The sequence below is a fragment of the Chamaea fasciata genome, unplaced genomic scaffold (assembly GCF_029207755.1).
Source record: "Chamaea fasciata isolate MVZ Bird 193981 ecotype frontalis unplaced genomic scaffold, bChaFas1.0.hap1 SCAF_8, whole genome shotgun sequence".
Lineage (NCBI taxonomy): Eukaryota > Metazoa > Chordata > Aves > Passeriformes > Sylviidae > Chamaea > Chamaea fasciata.
In genome coordinates this window covers 21,094,678-21,115,454 of record NW_027094093.1, presented here as the reverse complement: position 1 = coordinate 21,115,454, position 20,777 = coordinate 21,094,678, and the positions used below count along the sequence as shown (strand labels likewise).

Here is a 20,777-nt window from a genome sequence, read left to right as displayed (position 1 = left end):
AAAAACACCAACAAAGAATGAAAGAATTATAATTGATCCAAAAGATCTCATTAGCTGTCACAAGGAAACATTATTTGGGTTTAACTCCATTTGGCATAGAAGAAAGTGAATGTATTCAGTAACGATTCACTCACAGCTAAGACAAAATCAGCTATTACTGAATCTAAACTGGTGAGAAATATTCTCTGTGAACAGTATGAGCTACCTGGAGAACAAATAAATTATCACCCTCTAAGTTGACACTATGTAGAGAACTGAAAGCAGAGTAATACTCACGCTTCTCTCTAACTGCTTTACAACTTAAAAAAAAAACCAAAAACAAAACCAAAGAAACAACCAAAAAAAGCAGTAATATTTAAAGCATTTATTTTGGAAGCACTACTTATAGAAAGTGTGTTATTCTTACAAGTATTATTACCATCTGGTGATGCTTGCTTACAGATCTGTTTAGCTGGAAGTCTTGAATGACATACCTTTGCCACGCAAGACAAAGGCAAAATCTACCCCTATTAAGCAGCATAAAAATGAAGTAGCATTACACATCTAGATGGCATGAGGAACCACAAGGATCACAATAATACAAAAATTAACTCAAGTACACATTTTGATTTGGTAAAAAAATATTTTCAAAATGACAGCATGGAAATGACTAAGGATACTCATACTAGTAAACCTCAAATTAGTCCTATTCTGTATGTATATTTATACACATACATATATATACATGAATCCTTGATGTTAAATGAATTTTGGAAAACATAAAAAATCACCAACATTTGACAAACCATGACAAAATCATTAGTCATATACTAAAAAGAAACAGAGGACTAGAATGATAATCAGGTGTAGAATGTTAGTTTCAATTCAGTTTCAGAAATAATGAATATTATTATAAATGTAAGAATTGAGCTGTAATGTAATTTCCTTCTTTATCAATCTTGAAAATTTTACAAAGACTGCCTAGTTGAATCTTTTTAAATCCACTCTTGTGGATTTATTCCTGCAATATCTTTCAATTACAAGACCACATATTGTAACAGTTACAATTAAATTGGATCAGTTACAGTTCAGTCAGAGTACAAAATTTTGTTTGACTCAAGATCCAATAAAAGGGAAGCTTTTAGCTCTAAAGGACAACTACTGCAAAATCAAAGACAGAATTAATAAGGGTCTTTTGAGTTAAGAGCAGAATTGTAATACACAGAGATCCAGACATACTTTTTCGCAGGACTTCAAAAAACCCCCATACCATAGTGTACTAATAAATACAATGAAGGATTATAAAATTAATAAAAACTAAGTTAAATCAATGAAACATGGGAAAGGTTTATATTCCAAAGCATTTAATTTATGGCATTTAAACGTCATTGCAGACTAAGTTAAAAAAATGCAACCTTTTTGGTAGGCTTGCAAGTTATTCAAGTAATGTCAACTGAAAGGCACCTCTGAGATTTTCTGTTTCAACAGTTAAAACTGAAGTCTTACCTGAAAGAGGATGGCAGCATAAAATCAAGTATGTAAATACAGTTATACAGTTTAAAATTTTTAGTGCATCTCAAAACACGTCCTTTAAAGTGGCACGTATGGTTCATTATGACATGTGCCTCATCTAGTCTGGAGGTTTGTGTGCTACCTATGGTGGAAGTGTGCTGTTCTGCAAAGAAACATTACTAGGGGAGCAGTAGAACATTTCTTTTCCATGGCTACATTCCTGGGGATGCAAGACAGTCATGACAAACCCGACTGCCATCACTAGCACACCAAGAACAAGAATCAGGCAGGATATGAGGTTATCTGAATGGTTCCACCGTTCCTTGGACAGCTTTAGATAACACGCTGATGGGATGATAAAAACAAGTGGGGTAGCACTCAGAACTCCCTGTGTGTGGGAAAGAGCAATAGAAAAAACTTCATAAGCATGTTTATTTAGATGTGAAGGACAAAAGCCTAACTTTTTAAACAGTTGTGATTACACTGATGTATCAGTAAAAACAGAAGATAAAGGCCTTTTCCCATGTTACTATATGGAAAATCTTTTTTTCAAAGTCCCAAATAATATGCAAGAATATCTGTTCAACTATTTAAAATAATTCACATTTATTTAAATGCTTTTGCTCTGCTGAGACAAAATAATATTTTAACATTGCAAGAAGCATTAAATCTTAGTACCCAAAGTTTCTCAGCTTAAGCGATAGAGTAAAAGCCCAAAAGTTCTTCAGTACTTGAACTGAATTAAAATATTTAAGATAATTCCATGGAGGAGTTTAGATATAACACTGCCTTTAAAAGGAGTAATTTTTTTTAGAAGTGGAAGCATCATGTAGCAGTTCAAAGAATTCTGATCAGTTTTGACATTTATAACCTGATTTAGGTTGACTTCCCTATGAAAGCAAAGATCCCTTTGACAGAGTAGAATCTTTCACTAAAAATTCAGCTCCTCTTAAAAATGCTCTCTTAGAAAGGGACAAACAAAAAGCACTTAAAAAATTCTTTTTATAGTAAAGCAACTGCAGATTAGCATATGAGTTACATGCCCAAAGGGAGCAATTCTATGTAGAAATTTTGAATGTTTATTTGTTAGATACTTAACAAACACAATGTTTCAATTTAATTATAGTGAGATAGTAATCCAGCCTAAGTAATAACTTTACATCATCATTTGTACAAAAGTTCCAGTATTTGTACAGGAGAACGTGTTAACAATGATCAGTATAGACATCAGAAATAGATAAAAGTACAAAGTATTTTCTCCATGAAAATTAAGATTTAGGTCTGTGAAGTAACTCAAACCAGCATCCCAGTAAAAGAATAACAAACTCTGTGGCCCTTTGACTCCCATATGACCCAATAATTTTCCCTGGGGAATTACCACCAGGCAAACACAATGGCTTATGTTTTGTTCTGAAGCCAGAAAGCAGGGAAAGAGTAAGTAGGGTCAGAGAAATAGTATCAAATGCCATCTGTGGTGAAGAGCCAAAAGACAGCTCTTCTGCTGGACAGAAAGCCAGCTGAAAAGAGAGATCACCTTTCTTTTACATGTAAATACTCCGTCTATTCATTTTTCCGTACTGGATATCAAGACTGAACAATCTTTCTGAGTACAATTATTACATCCAATAAATACCTACAGCTGTATTTTCAAATTCTGTCTTTAAAAGGAATAGAAAAAAAACCCCACAAGATAGGAGCTACCCATGCAAATGCCTGGCTATCAACTTCTATTTGTAACTGAATAAAGCTATCAGCTTGACTACTGACTAATTGCTTAGGAAAAAAACCACTGCACTGATGGAATGCTTGCTTTTGAGGGAATTGTATATTTCCAGTGACCATCTCTGTGGTCTAGCTACTACTGGTTCTTCCTTTCTACCTCCCTCTTTGTTTTTTGCCCCTTTGGCACAAGGCAGTCACTAGAATCTGCCCCAGCGTTTAGTAATTTGCCAACTTCATCAGAAGCAGGGACTAGAGAAAGAAATGCTAAATTCAGTACCACTATACAGTTTGGATGAGTATTGTAGTGATTTCTGCTGCGGCTTAAACACATTTGGTAAGTCATAGCCACTTGCCTCATCTACAAAACTGTTCTAAATCTCCCCCAACCATATGAATTTTACTTCTTGAACTTCTTTTCACCTTTAGTTATCTGGTTTTGAAGCAGTAATTCCTTCTTCTAACACTACTACTGACTATGTCAAATTACGTAAGATTTTCAGTAGAGCTGTGGATTTTACAAAGTTCCGATTTATTAATAAGTGATTTATTAAACTAAAGAGTACACAGGTTCACTTACATTCAGCTCTAAAACTATTCCAAGGCAATCATACACTAATGATACACCCGTCGCCACAGCAATGATAACAACTGTCACAAAGACATGGAAAACTGTTGAGAGGTTCCCCTGGAAAAACACATTGGCAATCACCTGAAACAGAATGACAATTTTAAGCCTTGGTTTTTCTTATGTTATCAAACAGCTTACTTCAAACCTTCTAACCTTAGGAAACTAAAGGAATGGGTGAGAATACACTGGCTGAATTTTACTTACCTTGCTTCAAGAAAACATCTTCATCTGTTTCCAAAAATAACTCATAACACTCATTACTGAAATTGCAGAACACTTGCCAATTTGACTTAGTTATACATGTAGGATTTTAGGATTTAATCTTTTCTCACTTGCCCATAAACAGAATAAATCCACTTACAATTATCTATTGAATTGATGGATTTCCTAGATGGAGATACTTCTAAAAAGCAAAACTATTAAGAATGAAAAGTAATTACTTTTGGCTATTCACAACACAGTAATAACAGTGTCATTTATGCCAAACTTGGAATTTCAAGCAGTCATTATATTACTAAGTAATTAATAATATAATGTTGAATAATATTATAATAAATGTAAAACAATATTATATGGCCAGTGTCTAAACAACTAGTACAACTAGTCCCCCATACTTATTGCATGTAGCAGGATAAAATATGCTGCTGTTTATCACAGATCAACCATAGACTTCAGCTACAATATGTATTAATGTGAGAATATTATTAATATATAACAAGTGTTAAAGGTAAAATGTCATAAATTCTTACCTCTCTGGTCACAAAACATTCAAGGGGGAAGGTCAGAATTACAGTAACTCCATAACAAAACCTTCCAAATGTAGCGAGGTTGTCATCTCTACAGTAGTTTTCAAATATATCTCCTGAGGTACAGCAAAACACCAATTAGCTTCAACTTCACATCATTTACCTATATTTGCAACTTGAAGTGCAGTTTACTGGAGTTACTGGAGTAACTGAGATTTTCTGATCCCCTCTTCTGACATGTAACTAGAAACTAGTTTCAGTCACAAGTTATGTCGAGGAGCAACTTTCAGCTTCTCCTACTGGTAGCAGTGTATTTACCTCAAGTAGCATTTATCTTCAAAAAATATTTTAAAATATACATATCAGAGTTTGTCATCTGTTATCTTCCCTGTAACATAGATTTTAGTATGAGATGCCGGTGTCTGATTAAATAAATATGTGACAGATTCAGAAAGAAAGCATATGCGTAAAATACAAATTTTCCCTAAAAAGTCCTAGAACAACAATTACATAAAAAAGGGTGAGATATACCCGTGGAGAACTGCATTTCCCTGATAGTATCCAATCTCAGCTAATAAGCTGAAGAGAAGAATTTCAAGTATTCTGACTCTAAAAGCCCATTATAAGCATATGGATTATTACCTAGCAAACCTTCTTATATCTAAAAACAAAAGCATCACTATAAAATTCAAATCATCTTGCTTGGTGTTTAAAGAGTCTGTAATAATGATACTTGAGGCACAAAAGACAGTGCAAGACAGTGACCAGATGATCGGTTCTCTTTTATGTGATTATGATACTGTCTCATGATTTACTACTTTAGGGATCACAATGGCATTGAAGAAGCAATAAGGTGTACTTTAAACAGCCAAAAGATTTTTGACAGGGAGACAGAAGGTGAGACGGAACCTGCTAACACAAGAGTCATAACCTGAGGAGGAGCTGGAGGCAGAGCTTTCTGTACCTGAAAGTTCTCAGCCAGCCTGCATTCTGCCTACCTACAGTACATCTAGGACAGTGACTTACTCCACTGGAGTAAGCACTGGAGGCTGGAAAAAAGGGCAGATAATCCAGGAGTCCCCATCCTAGAGTTTCTCTGTTCTCAACTAAGTGCTGCTGCTCATCAGAAAAGGAAAAAAGCTTGGAAGCCTCCTCCTACAATCCAGAATGTCACTATTAGGTAACAGAAAATATGCTTGCTTATGAAATGTCTATTTTCCCTGAAGAAAGTAATGCACTGAAACCAATTTACACCTTGTTCCTATGAATATACCTTTTTCACTTCTACAAAATGATGTTAAATAGCATGATGCAACATTGATTATATACATGTATGTGTATTCATACACCCAACAGAGGGGACAGTAGGATTGGTAACACCAGAACAGCTGTTGCAAAGATAGGAAACATCTCAAACTCTAGGATGCTGTATTAGTACAGACAGGAAATAGGTAAGAAAATATACCCAGATATATACCAGATACTCTGTAGGAAATTTTTGTTCTTACTGCTCTCTGCTGCTGGACCATGTGGATAAAACACAGTTGTGTAGTCCTCAAAGTGTTTTAATGATGGAAGTATTCAAAGGGGAATTCCACTGGTGAGGCTTATGCTTACGAATCTGACATCTATTAGCATGTAGCTCAAATTTTTGGATCCTGTTTTGGTTGTTGGGTGAGGAATGTCCTATTTCTGCACAAATACACTATGATTCATGCATTTTTACAGTCACCAAGATATTTACAGAAAAAATCAGACAGAAAAGCAAAGCGTAAGGATTACAGCAAGCACCAAAACTGGGGGATCAAGCAGGCAGTTTACCTTCCGTGTATCCTGTAAAAGTCATATATCCACAGGCAGCAAACGCTACACTGATGATAAGAGCAAAGGCCACAGACACATGTGTGACTTGAGACCAATTCTTTAATGTGGGTTCTTCCAGAGACCCATATATTAAAAAGCTGTTATGATGGCAGATAAATGCTGAAACACATGAGTTAAAGCAAATGTATGAATTCATGCATAAATGCATAGAGACACAGCATGGTTTGAATCCACTCATTATTAAATACAAACATTAATCTTGGAATGAGTGGCAAAGATAAATGGCTTGAACCTTTGCTTGCTTAGTTGATTTGATGAAGGTTTATATTCATTCCAAGATGATTCTGATTACATTATCCTTAAATGCTATGCCATTTCCCACCCTTCACATCTCCATTCCACAGCTATTTCCTCTTCCTGCTCTTCTTATACTTAAGAACTCAGCAGCAGATTTGAGAAGTTTTTTTTTAAAATCTACAGAGCCATTTGCTACTTTCGGACTTCATATGGCATCCATTTTAAGCAGCAGCAATCATTGGGAGGCCTCAGATTATCACAACATTAACAAGTAAAAATGTATCAGATCCTGCAGGCAGGAACAGATTACAGAATGAGGACTTTTCTGTTAGAGGTTACCCAAGGGAATGCAGAATGATCCCAGCCCCCTCAGTTTATCAGTGAGATGAACCCACTGTTGCAGGGGCTTTAGGATGACTTGCACAGGTGAGCTGGACTCATGTGTACACTGTCTCTGCTACAGTGGCAAGCCTCTAGGGCCAAATGGACAATGGATGAGGTTAATGTCTTACACAATAACAATGACAATCATATGAATCATTCAGCAATTTTCTTTTTTTTCTACACCAGCTTAACATGAATATTCAAAAAAAAAAAAAAAAAAAAGCTTGGTTCAGAAGAGTTTCTTACAATTGATCTTAATATCAAAAAAAAAAAAAAAACCCCCATCCAAAACAATCAGCAAAAAACACTTACCAAATGACATCACCCCAATGGCTTGTACTGCATTTGATTTTGCAAATATCCATGCATTTTCTGATTTGGGTCTAAAATAGACATTTAAATAGATTACCCTCTTTTCAATTATCAGTTATTAAAAATGACTCAAATAATATGCTGTAATACAGAACTGCTTCTAGACAGATCTCCAGAACCCTCTGAAAAAGCCCCAGTGTTTATCAACAAGCTGAAGCCACGGCCATACCTTTCTCATCTCCCTTGTTTTGATTCAAGTATTTCTGCAACCAGTGTCTACAGTCAAAAATGTCAGCCTGTTTCAGTTTTGTAAAAAAACTCTTCAAGGTAGCATATACCAAGAAAAAGCAACACAGAAGGTAAAAGCAAGGTAAAAGAAGGTAAGGTTAACTCAACTGAAAATGTCTTCTGACTTATTTAGAGGCAATTTCTACTTTTGAATTTAAACATGTAATCCATGCAGTCTAGAGATACATTTTACTAGGCTACGAATCAAATGAGAGACCTTTCCTTTCTTTACACCTCTTCCAACATAGTTCCTCATGGTAAAGAGATTCTGCTACTTCCCGAAACATAAAAGAAATTTTAAGAGAGTACACGGAGACTTTTACAGGCAGGCAAGAATGTAATATTCCCCACACCTCCTCCTCTAAGATATGCTCACAGATTTGGACCTTTGGTAATTGCAATGCTTAAAGGAGGACCATCAGCAAACTTTGTTAAAAACCATTTACTGCATGAACTTCATCTTGGAATAAAGAGCCAAAATGGAAAAAATGGGGAAGGACACAAAACATCCTTTTCCAGAAATACAATTTGCTAAAACCATCAAATGAAATTCACAAGCTAGTCAAATATTGAGTTTGTAATATTAAAGCACAGACAATGAAAAACAATCCAGAGAAGCTTGCTCTTTTAAAGTTGGCTACTGCTAACCTTGATTGCTCTGTTTTTATTTAGAGGGAAAGCTGCTGCCACCTGAGGCCTTAAGATGCTCTTTTACTACTGCCCTAGGAAGCAGTATGGCACTCAGGCCAGTTCTGTGAAGGTAACAGTGGCAGCTTTATCTCTCCCTCTCTTTGGTGATCTCTCCCTCTTGCTGGTTTTGACAGCTGCAGTGGCATATGCTATGCCAGGTTTCATTGCTTTCAAGTGTTTAAATTACACCTCCAGCCCCTAAAAATAAGCAGATTAAAATAAAAGTAATAATAATAATAAAAGAGTCAAGAAAAAATTTTTTTAAAGTTGCAGTTTCCTCTTTCAGAACTCACTATTTCTTGAGTTCAAATAGTCAATCCTTCCTTTTTCATACTAATAAACCACAAATTTAAAGTACCTAATGCATTCAGTTCAGACTTAGAGCAGCTTTTCAACTTTCAAGCTGTGGTTGCCAAACCTAATTTTGAAGTTAACAGAACCTGAACATAAAGTTCCCTTTTTTTTGTCCTCAGGTACAGTATATTGTCTTGAACTGCTGTAACATACTGCTTCAAGCCTCATGCAGCTGAATATGGCCCTCCTAAAATACCCTCAGAGTCGGCAAGCAGACTTTAAGTACTATGGATGAAATAGAGCTATCTGGTGTTTGTCTTGAGAAATATGAGTTCTAACCCTCTATAACTGCTGTTGTTCCTTATATAAGCTCCCCTAATATTATAGTGCCACTGATTTCAAATTGCTACACCTAGAGATGTGTCTGGCAAATGAATAGTAATAATTTTGAATGTAATATTTTTCAGGAAAACTTTCACATCTGATTGAAAAAACTGCAATAATATTTCAAAATAAAAAGAGTAAAAAGGAAGCTGACACTACGTTTGTTCCATTCTTTAACCACTAGAGGTCAGCTTTGATAATAAACCTATAAAGTGAAAATTTGCATTATATTTTACTTTGACAGCAGAAATTATCAGTTTTCTTTGACTCTTTCCTAGTGTAATAATTAAGTTAGATTATCTAATACCTTATAAAACAAATCATTTTTAAATGCACAGAAATAAAGAATTTTTTCCCCTGAAACACATTTAATTTGTGAAAATGGTACATCCTGAGCAATGCTGTATTATGAGCTCCTACAAATACAGATTTAAAAAGGGAATTCAGAGAGCACATTAATTTCACTTGAAACGTTTTTAATAAAGTGGCCAATTACTTAAAAAAAAAAAATCACAGGAGCTGGTTTTCCCCTTGCACAGTGTTAGCTTATGCACTAGCAATATGCAAAAGACCAAGATATTGCTTTGCTTTACCAATGAATGACAAATCAGATTAGGAATATTATTTGGGGAAAAAAATCCAAAAGAACAAAATCCTGCTTATTTAGCAGGCTAAGAAGATAAATTCCTTCCATTCTAGTTGCAGAACAGAGGAAGAATTTCAGACCCCTGATTTGAACACTACCAGCAGCTTGTAATGTCCTACAGTGTATGCTGGTACAGAAGTGCTATTTTCTTCAGTAACTCATATAGTGCTGCACGTGCTTTGAAAAACATTTTCATATTGTGGGAATAGAGGGGTCTCATGCGGTGAAAGCACACAGCCAGAAATTTCATTTCTGAGTGTCTGGAATTGAGAGTCAACATCACATAAAAAAGAAGTTACCCCCAAGTTTTGTCTGCAGAACACAGATATATGAAAAGCACCTGGGAAAGGGTGCAGGTGACACAAAAGTGTCTATATAAAGAAAGACTTCATATAAAGACTTTTCAGAAAGAGAAAACTGTGTCAGAAAACAGTGAGAGTTAGTTATGGAAGAGCCATATAGTGAACAATCACAAATAATCACTCACAGGTCAAAGGGCAGCTAAAGGTAACATCATCTGTCAAAGTAAATATACACACATTGATATAAATATATGCATCTCTGTAGGCAGATGCATACAGACACTGAAAGAATATCACAAGAATACAGGATAACTTATGTTTTTTCAATCCTGCTGCTACTGTTCAAGATGATTTTCTTCTTTTTTTTTTCTTTTCTTTTTTTTTTTTTTTTTTGAGGGGACCTTTGTTCTGACCTACATTCTTGTTAGGAGTTATTAGGGGAAGATTTTAACTGCTGTTTATACAAGAACAGCATTAGCTCTGAAAATCCGTGAATGAAAAAACCAGCTAGCTCTCTGCTTCTCACTCAGTGTATAAAAACACAGGATATGCCTGCATGAACAGGATTTTTTTTTCTCTTACCTTTCACTGTTTCATCTAGCTAATGCTGAAGCATTAGTTAGATGAAACAATGAAAGGTAAGAAAAGAAGTAATTTTTTGAACTAAATGCACTTGCTGACAGCTGTATTGTCTATCATATATAGTAGAAGCTGAAACACAAAGTGAAAATGAAGATGTAATTTAACTATAGTTCTTGGAACAAAAATAGTAGAAGATTAAGTAAAAAGACAGTCTAAGGGAGTTCCCATACAGGAAAAGTCTTAGCTGAAACTAAGACAGAAGCAAGACAGACTGAAGGTAGTGAGGCCTAGCAATGAAGAAGACCTAGAGGATAAGAAAACAAGACTTAACTCAGTCTTCAGTATATGCATGTGAAAATATACCATAATAAACATACTAATGAATTCTAAAAAGTTTTGAGAATACTCATGTTTATCTACATAAAAACAGGGAAATTGAGAAGAACAAATGAACCAGACAAAGGATAAGACATCCTAACAGGGTAAGCATCCAGACCATGAGTAAGAGTTGGGCAAATCTGTTTGGCAGTCTAAGATGGCCTATTTTTTACTTCTTGTAAAACACTTGCAGCATAACAGTCCCCATCTTAAGATCGATGCTATACAAAAATCTTTTCTGTCATTTATATAGAAATGCTGCAGCAGAAGAGTGCCTGAGGAGCAAAACATATTTAATGAAGGCAAGAGAAATAAATATCCGTGATGTCAACCAGCTTGTGGCTATGAAACATTGACTTGAAAAAAGAAAGGTGATTTCTAGAGAAGAACAAAGTCGTATTTTTGACAGGGGAGCTACATGTTGTAACAAGCAAAAGACTTCCACTGTTTTGGACTGAAGATCAGGGTCAAACTGCCAAGTTTAGGTGCAAACTAGCAGTTAACAGTATAATCCAGAATAATTTCGCAGATTGGTTTAATTCAATGATTTAAACATTTAGGAAATTAATTGTAACATTTCAATATAATTCTATTCTAAGGTAAAATACCTTTCTAGGTATTTTTGAACCTTAGAAGTTTAAAGATACTGAAAAGTTCATAGATGCTGAATATAACTTTAATCAATGTAATGGAAAGAAAATGAGTAGGGCTCATTTTGAGTAGAGCTTGGATTTTATTTTAATTAAAGTCATCCTGGGAAAGAACAAAACACAAGGCAAAGCCGTTATGCCAGCCCAGCTTTAGATACAGCTACTTCTACTCTTCTTTCTTCTGTAATGAATTACTTAACAGTTCTGTAAATATAAAGTAGCTTAATTGGGATTTTTAATTTCATCACAAACCAAAGTTTACCTTTGCTTACTACTGGATTTTTTATATGAAGGAAAGAATCAACTTTTTTACTTTCAAGTTTTTTTCCTGAGCCCTTGGTGTTTTATCCCTGTGATCAGCTGCCAGTTGATTAATTTTCACATCCTCTTTATGTGCAGCAGATGCTCTTGAAGTTTTTCATAGATATTTATGTATCATGGAGACACTGACATCATAACATTCTTGCTAAAGAACACCAAATTAAATTAAAATGATCCCTCTTTATAAGCTACATAAAGTATTTCTTTTTACAGGTAGGAATGTTAGTTTCAGGTTTGAATAATGAAGTTATTCCATGCAGTATTAACATGCTGCACTTTACAGTTCGAGTTAATTCTTACCTATTTTTTCTGATCACAGTAAGTAAATACCCAGCCATAAGCAGATGGGAAGAAAGATCAGGTCAAAATGTATTTTCATCCAACATCTTAATATATTGAGAATGTACTCGTAATAATCCAGAACACTGAATTCTATCTGCAGGTTTATTATGTCATTCAGTTAACAATAACCGTATGGATGATTGTTATCAAAACCAAAACTGGAAGAAAGAAGTACCTCAGTTTTATATTTGTCATAAGAGGAAATAAATTAAACCAAGTAATACTTGGTTTAATTTATCTTAAATACTTTTTTTTTTCCTCATGAGAATGTAACACTAACATTCCTAAAATGTCCTTGGACAACCTGCCCCAAACCCAAAGCAAATAAAAAGAAGCAACAATCAGAACCTTGCAATTCCACTTTAAAATAGCAATAATCATCTTGTTTCTCTGATGGCCTAAAACACTGCAGAAAGTTTCAGATTATTGCAGAAAATATCCTCTATTGCTTTGTTGTCCACGTAAGATTTAATTTTCAACTAGAGTATTTAAGCAAAAAAAGTTTTATCATTTCCACATAATGATCTTGTACCTCTCAAAGGGAAAAAGTATTGACTTTGAAAAATCTAAAGATAAATGAAAACTGATTACTACTCAGAAAGTAATTATCAAAGCGAGAAGATATTGAAATGGGATTCCAGTGGAACCTGACCTGAGTCCAGTACTTCTGAATGTATTCAGCAATGACTTGAATGATGGAACAAGAAGCAAAAAGTGTCTTTAATGGAAAGCATGAAATGTGCAATTAACACAATCACACTAGAGAATGGGATGAAAAAAGAAAAACCATAAATATGTTGGTAAATGGAGAAATCATCTGATAAAGCAGCATTCAATTCTGTACAGTTAGGCAGAGGATAAAAAGGCTTCAGAAGAACAAGGCAGGGAGAACAAACAAACAAAGAAAAAAAATCCCAAACTTCATGAGAAGAGTATCAAAGAAGGGAAAATTCACCAGCCAACAGTTCTGCAGAGTACCTTGTGCTTAATAGTTCCACTAGACTGCAAACTCAAGGCACATTCATGATATCATGCTATTTTCCAAAGAGGCTAACATCAAACTAGATCACATTAAAAGAGGCAAGGCGATTCTCAAGGGATACAGTTGAAAGGGGCCTTACAATACTGCATTAAAGATACACCAATCTTTCTTCTCTGCTCCTCAGAGGGAATATCCCAGGCAGGTGGGGCACCACAATTCCACTTAAATTTTCAGAAAACTTAAGGCAGCCATCAAGCATTATTAAAAGCACGGGAAAATGACAAAAAGAGAAACCTCAAAGGAACTGTGCTTGTTTTGTCTACAAAAAGGATCCTCAAAGGGGGACAAATTACAGCTCTCTTACAAGTGTTTTTCAAGCACTTGAAAAAGCATAAACAGTTTGCTGTCCATATCCACTATGGTTAGGCGAAGAAACAGCCAAATATGAAATGGAGTCATACACATTTAGGAAGAATTCATAAGAAAAGGCTAGTTAAGGATTGGAACGGGAAACCATGGAATTGTCTAGTTTGTTCTTGGCAACCACCTGTCATCAATGGCAGGCACATAATCAGTTCTGCCATATAACAATTGTAAGGATTAAATATTCTTGTCCCCATCAAGCCTTTATCCAGGATCATACAAATTCTTTTCCTATATGACAGATACAAGGGCTGTGCTTTCATAATAATGATTTTTAAAAATCTCTTTGGGAATTCTGACTTCTATTGTATTTATAAGGATTCCCAGTAAATGTGTTGATTCACTTGTTTCACTTGTAATATGATGAGACCCATATTAAAATATAACAGTATTCTTTATTTTCATTACAAAAAAAAAAAGTCCTACCATTATACAACTAACAAAACTGAAGAGAATTTTAACAACTAAAGTATATGTCTATGTCTTATTGTAAAAGAAAAATAGCAAAGACAGTAAAAATAGACATTAAGAGAATGTTGGTGAGGAAAAAAATTTACCAACTGTTTATCAACTTACTAGATGCATTTTTGAAAACAAGAAGTGTCAAGGCAGAACTGCAAGTCTATAAAGAATTAAGAAGTAAAACTTCTGGAATGACTCAAAAACCAAACAGCATGTACTGTAAGAAAAAATAAAACCATGTATTCCATATTTTTCAGTGCATCACAAATGTGGAGAAGAAACGTTACCATAGTAACAAGGTTATCAGTAAGTATTATATATAGCGTCTTCCTTTTTTAACAGGGAGTTTTGAGATTAACCTTTAAAATACCCCTTTGACACTGAGTGTGAAAAACATGCTGCTCCAGAAATATGGTGGGAAGGGAAGTTCCACACTGTTCTGAGAGAGAGATTTTGTGGATGATAGACAACATCATCTGGTACAACTTTAGAAACCGCTATTCTAGGCATCTTCCTACCATTAAACCTAGATACCCTGTAATTAACCCATGTATGACAGCAGTAATACAAATGGACAATTGTGCCTAACACTGATGAAACAATCCTGGTGGAAGAATCTACTTAGGGAAACATAAGAAATACCATATAAACCTGTTCCAATAAATAAAAAAAGCACATTCAGAAACAGAATTTGTCATTTTTATTAATACATCTGTACATTTAAAGGATGAGAATAAAAGACAGCCCTTCTGAGCCTTTAAGGAAAAATAATAAATCCATAACACTTTCTTGCGATACAATCATAAAAATAATGTCAGAACACATATTTATGTGTACTAAATTGTCTAGAACGCTCCAAAGTCCAGTGTTAAATACTACTTTCAGAGTATGAGTGCGGTAAGAGTTTTTCATATTATACAGTTGTTTTCCCAAATGACAAAGATTTTACTATTGTGCTATTTTTTTAAAAGTCTCAGTATTTGTATTGATTTTTATTATGAAATTATTATATTTATCCTATCAGAAAAAGAAATACTCCTAAGATAGAAGCTGTTTTAAGACTGTAAATATGGGCAGTCTGGCAATAATGAAAAAAAAAATAAATCTCAAATGACAGAATCTCACATGCCGATTCAGGACCCACCTCCTATTAGTCATGCATAATTTCTCATTTATCTCTAGGGGTTTTGAGACTTCTCTAGATTTGCTTATACCCAATAGAAGAAAAAACTATAAAGGATGAAGTATATTTAGCTGTTCATTTTGTATTACTGTTGATAGAGATGTTTCAATAACCTGTCTGTTCCAAAGCAGGTTTGTTCCACAACTGTGCAGGTAAATGCAACAGTGAAGTAACAGATTATATATGAACAAAAGTTCACTTTGTGGCAAGTGTAAGAATACTCACACTTGTGGACTGAAGGTTACTGTTCTCGCCATCACAATAATCAGGATGACAATGGTTAGAATCAGAGAAAGAAGAGATACCTGTAAAGGTAAAAACATGACTTCAGTCAGTAAGCTGCTGAAAGGTTGTCCTTTGAGCAGCATAATGCATTTGTTAACTATTTACATAAAGTTATGACTGGCACATATTTTCAATGGCACACAGAACAATAAACCAAAAATCAACTGCTGTTATGATTTACCTTTCCCAATTTTGCAATGTCTCGATATAAAGATATAGGTAAGGTAAAGATGATGGTGGTAAGAAGAATTATGAAGTGACGGTTGATAAGCACGTTATCCAGCCCAACTAAAGCAAAAAAGAAAATAATTTATTTCTTTAAGAGACTAACTCGAGGAAAAGATTAGCTACATTTGAAAGGTTAGAAGTAAAAAACTGTTGGCAAGCAAGCTTTTATTCCCTTTACTCAGGCTAAGTAACACTGAAAACTAGGCATTAACTAACACTGAGGAAGCCATGCACAGCATGGGCATAAACACAAGAATTCTGCAAATTCAAACCAAATGTATAACATCTGGGATATATTAAATCAAAATTGCAAAGTCTGGATTCCTACGCATAGATTGGTATTAATGTCTTTCATCTTGTCTGGGTCAATGCTGGGAGACTGCAAGTAAAAATTTCTACTACTTCTTTCAGCCATTTAGTTGAGAATTTTTTGATACTCTGGGTTGACATCAATTACTTTGCTGTTTAGAATAGCATCGTTCTCTAAGAAATGGCCTAAAATAAGTTAATTTTGAGGTTTCTTTTGAGCACCTCCTTTTCTTGCCATCAGCAGGCTTCTACTTGCAAAGTAATTACCATGTGAAGGCAACAATGCTTCTGTAATATTCCATGCAATCAGTGGGATTTGTTTGCATAACTGGTGGGTTTTTCAAGCCAATGACAAAATAAAACATCTCCAAGTTTCAGTGAGGCCACCATAAATCACTGGCTTGAATGAATACTTAATGAATAATTATCGCTGGAAAGTGACTGGCAATTGACACGAAAAACTCAGTTTTCTGTTCCCTCTTTTCTTTGGGAGATTATAATGCTTTCCCACCTCTTTCCAGGCAGGTATTCTACCAGACGGGTAATAAGATTTGCCATGCTGGGGATTCCCCCTATTACAGAAGTCATACTACATATAAATTATTAGATAGTCACTGTCACTATCAATTTGATCATGTATTCACAGAACAACAGAGTGCAACAATTAAAACTACATCCACACCTTTCAGGTTTCACATGCTGAAAATCACAGTTCTCCTGTGGAAATGCAACAGTTCATACAAATATGCATTTCCACTTCATTACAGACACGTTCTCTCTCAGTTTAATTTCCCAGTGAAGAATATTTTAATTTAGCTGCTTTTGTGCTAAAATAGATATCAAACATGTACATATATTGCTCCACTGATGCTGCTGTGAAAACTTAAGAGCACAGGAAGGGAAACAAGGGGGCATGAGTTAAAAAGCATTACATTTATTTTATTCTTTGCAACTTATCCAGAATTATTCACTAGATGAAGTACAGTTTCTCTATTTAAATTATTATTATTATAGGAAATATCTAAAAAAAATTACAAAACCCAATAATCTTGTAAATACACAACTGTGGAAGACTCACTTCTATTTGCTTAGTATTTCACTGAAGCATTTGGCCTCTTCACTGACACTGAGTCCATTGAGAGTCAAGGACTAGGATTCATAGTTTTTATTTGGGAAAGGCTTATTAAAGAAACAACACCAAACTCAAAAACCCCCACTCATAGACATATGCTTCAAGTTCTTTATTTGTACTAAACTTAAGAGTAATTGAGAAGCTAAATTACAGGTAATTCCAAAAACCTTATGCTATGCTTTTATCCAATACATTATGCCCCATTCTTAAAATTTTTAAATGCATCTTACCTCCAGGAATTCTCTGAAAAACTTTAGTTAAAGTGTCTCCTGTTATAATGTTGTAACTGATCATAGCTTAAAAAAATAAGGTTTTTGTTAGTACAAGTCATATCTAAAATATTTGTTTAACACCAAATACAAGTATTTTGTAGAATTCAGGATTATATGCAATATGAATTCTGGCTAGTAGCAACAACTTGTAAGTTTCAGGTTTAAAAAAACAAATATTTAATGCTTCCTTTTTCTAACAGGTACAACCTAAGCAATAGTTTCAATGTTTCAAATAGCAATTCTCTGTCAGTTTATTTTCAAACACTTGTTTCTATTTAGTAAATCTCCTGTGTTAATCTAATAATCAGCTCTGCAATGAAATGCAAAGGACGCTCTAGCTCATGCAAAAAGCTAGCCTAACTCTTTAAACCAGAATAAAATAAGGAGAAAATAGATTAAGATGTCAGATACAGACTTCAATTCCTCCCTCTCATTAGTAAGTGCTGTGGTTTTAACACTCATATTTCATTCTTATCTAACTCTACACTAAGAGCGCATAACTTTGTGCATGTGTGTATACGTACACACAAAATATATTTATACACTCTTGTTGTCTTCAGCATTTAGACAGCACATATTTAGGTATTGAACTTAATTATACATAAATATTCAGTGTTGTGAAATTGTAAGTCATTAACACTACTTATATAAATTAATTCAAACACATACAAGAGCATAACCATAGTTCTATGGTAAGGACTGAGACAGGTACAATTCTTTTTTGTATTGTGATGGAGCAGTTGATTCACAGAGGAGTATAAACATGTAACACTCTTGCCTGCAGTAACAGTAACTTGATGCCCTTAAAAATCTTAGGTACCTGTAGCCAGACCCAAAATAGGAATTTTGATCTGTGACTGTGTGATCACAAAGTCCAGACTCTTGACATCTCAAGTCATCATGTCTTGCAGCCCCATGAGTGAAAATATCAAGATTATTTATGATTTGATTTTATTATGTTGCTACAGCAGGGGACAGATTCACAATATAACTTTATTTCAAACTTCTGGTCTAATAAATTCCTGCCCGGATTATACCTTTTTATTCATTTACTATTTCTTCTTCAAAAGGGTCTTGACTGCCCAGTTTCCTAGTACCTCATTGGGTATGAAGCTGAACTAATGCTTTTGAAGAGCGATGCCAGTACATAATCCAGCAAGATCTAAAGTGGCTTCTTCAATTACAGTAACATCACATCTCTGAAAAAATACTAATTCAGAATACTCCTAAATTCGTATCTTCCTTTTTTTTCAGATACATCAACTTTGTGCTCTGCTACTCAGTCTAAAACAGAATCTCCTTTGCTGTTTTTCTAGCTACTTTTGATAATTTTTATATGTGTGATCACCAATTTCTCTGCAATTACATTTCAGTCCATTTCTATTATTGTGATCCTTCAATTCATTGCATTACTCCTCAATCATTCTTCAGAACCCACAACATAAATTTGGTTTTTTAAATAGCAAAGAAGCATATACAATACATTCTTTATGTAGTTCTTATTATTCAATCAGTAAAACAATGAAGTAATGTGAAAAACCTTGTTACTTATAAAACTTAAAGATTTATATTTTATGTGATCTTACCAATAAATGGGTATAAAAACTGGAGAGTTGAAAGGATTAGATAACCTACAAGACCATATGTTTTTTTGACCAGCTCTTGATAGGTTTTGGTACTGGACAGATTTCCTCCTTTGATAAGTAATATAATGGAGTAATCTGTTAAAATATAAAATTACTGTTAAAGACAATATAAGTCAACTTGTGTTTGATTACTTTTCACCTTCTTTCACTCCTTAAAAAAAAAAAGTCTCTAAAAAGAAAAGCAGTGGCACTAGGAAGAGCAGGGATGAGAAATCTCACAAAATCTTTCAACCCACCAAACCCAAGAGCTATAGGCTCATATTGGAAGAAAAATATTTAAAATCATAGTACAATCAAAGGTTTTCATTCTGCTGTCTATTTTTAAAAAGTGATATACAACCCACTCAAGGTTCAGTGCCCTAATTAGGATAAGAACAGTGGACTCAAACAGGTGATTATTAGGGCACAAATAAGAATATTCTTTCAAATGTTACCTCAACTAGGAAACTAAGGCTTTATGAAAATAAATGCAGTCAAAAAGCAACTTCATGTGTCGTACAGTGTAATTCTCTACTTTTACTAATCTGCTCAATGGACTAGTGAGGTAAGGAAAAAATCAGTCATTTTTGTTGTCATAGATATACTTGTTTAAGGTATCATTAAGCTCAAGATCAGCTAAAATATTGCAGGACTAATTTTATCTTTACAACAGAAACTGCCTTTAGAGCACCTGTAATATAGGCAACCACAAGCAAAAGCAGTACCCCTAGAGGAAAACCAGCTTCCTTCATCGAATATGGCAATCCTGCAAAGCAGAAAAAGAGAGATTCTAGAAGATTCTTTCCAAATATATATTTGTGAGAATCAAAACAAAGAAAAATTCAGATTTTAAAAAATGCTAGTATTCTCCCAAATTGGACCAGCATGCTTTATAACCTCAAAAAGATAATTTTCAGTGGACAAAGTGTTGCTTAAATATGAAGTTCAGCCAGCACCTACCCAACGTCCCTGATCATTATGGCCAAGAGACTCTGGGGTATTTATCACTGAGGTGAGGTCTCAACTGACACCTCTGCATGCCGGCAAAGTAAGCAAATAAATACAAAAAAAAAATCTCTAGACAGCAGCAGAAAGTAAGGAGTCAGTGTTATTCTCCAAGCTGGACAGCCATGCATGAATAAACAAGGCTGAATACAGGATAGTGAAGAAAAGTAGACTTACCTATAACGCCTGATCCTATGATTGAATTAATAATGTTAAACCCGGCTGATGCCAGATCACTGTTTCCTCCTTTTTTCCTGGGCTTACTAAGGAGGGCTTTTTGGTCATCTGTTTCTACCTATTTCAGGAAGACAAGGAAAACATTATACATGAGAAAAATAGGTGAGAGCAAGGATTTTGCACAGTCTGTTAAAGATTTTAAGAAGTTGTCATAGACTCAGATTTGTAGAGGTATTAAAAAAAAAGTCCCCTTTTTTTTTTTTTTTCAGTGAGAAATCAAAGGGGTATTAAGCATCTAATTCCTGTATAAGTCTGACCCATAATCTTCTGTAATTCTCGGAAAAATAATAAGTGGAAGGTCAGTAATACAAACTCAGAGGTAGGCTGCTAAACAAAGACATTCTTAGTCATGT

At 34.5% G+C, this 20,777-nt stretch overlaps 1 protein-coding gene across 1 annotated transcript; it reads right to left on the bottom strand.

Annotated features, from left to right (window-relative positions):
• Nucleotides 1-1,452: 1,452 nt before the first annotated feature.
• On the bottom strand, nucleotides 1,453-20,444 carry SLC38A11 (solute carrier family 38 member 11). Its single transcript, XM_066189259.1, has 11 exons — nucleotides 20,365-20,444; nucleotides 19,874-19,948; nucleotides 19,144-19,278; nucleotides 17,516-17,581; nucleotides 15,798-15,904; nucleotides 15,557-15,636; nucleotides 7,405-7,475; nucleotides 6,409-6,570; nucleotides 4,591-4,703; nucleotides 3,791-3,922; nucleotides 1,453-1,879 (listed from the first exon to the last, which is right to left on the bottom strand). The coding sequence occupies exons 2-11, from the start codon at nucleotides 19,932-19,934 to the stop codon at nucleotides 1,634-1,636; spliced, it is 1,173 nt and encodes a 390-aa protein (XP_066045356.1). The 5' UTR covers nucleotides 19,935-19,948; nucleotides 20,365-20,444; the 3' UTR covers nucleotides 1,453-1,633.
• Between the last annotated feature and the right edge of the window lie 333 nt (nucleotides 20,445-20,777).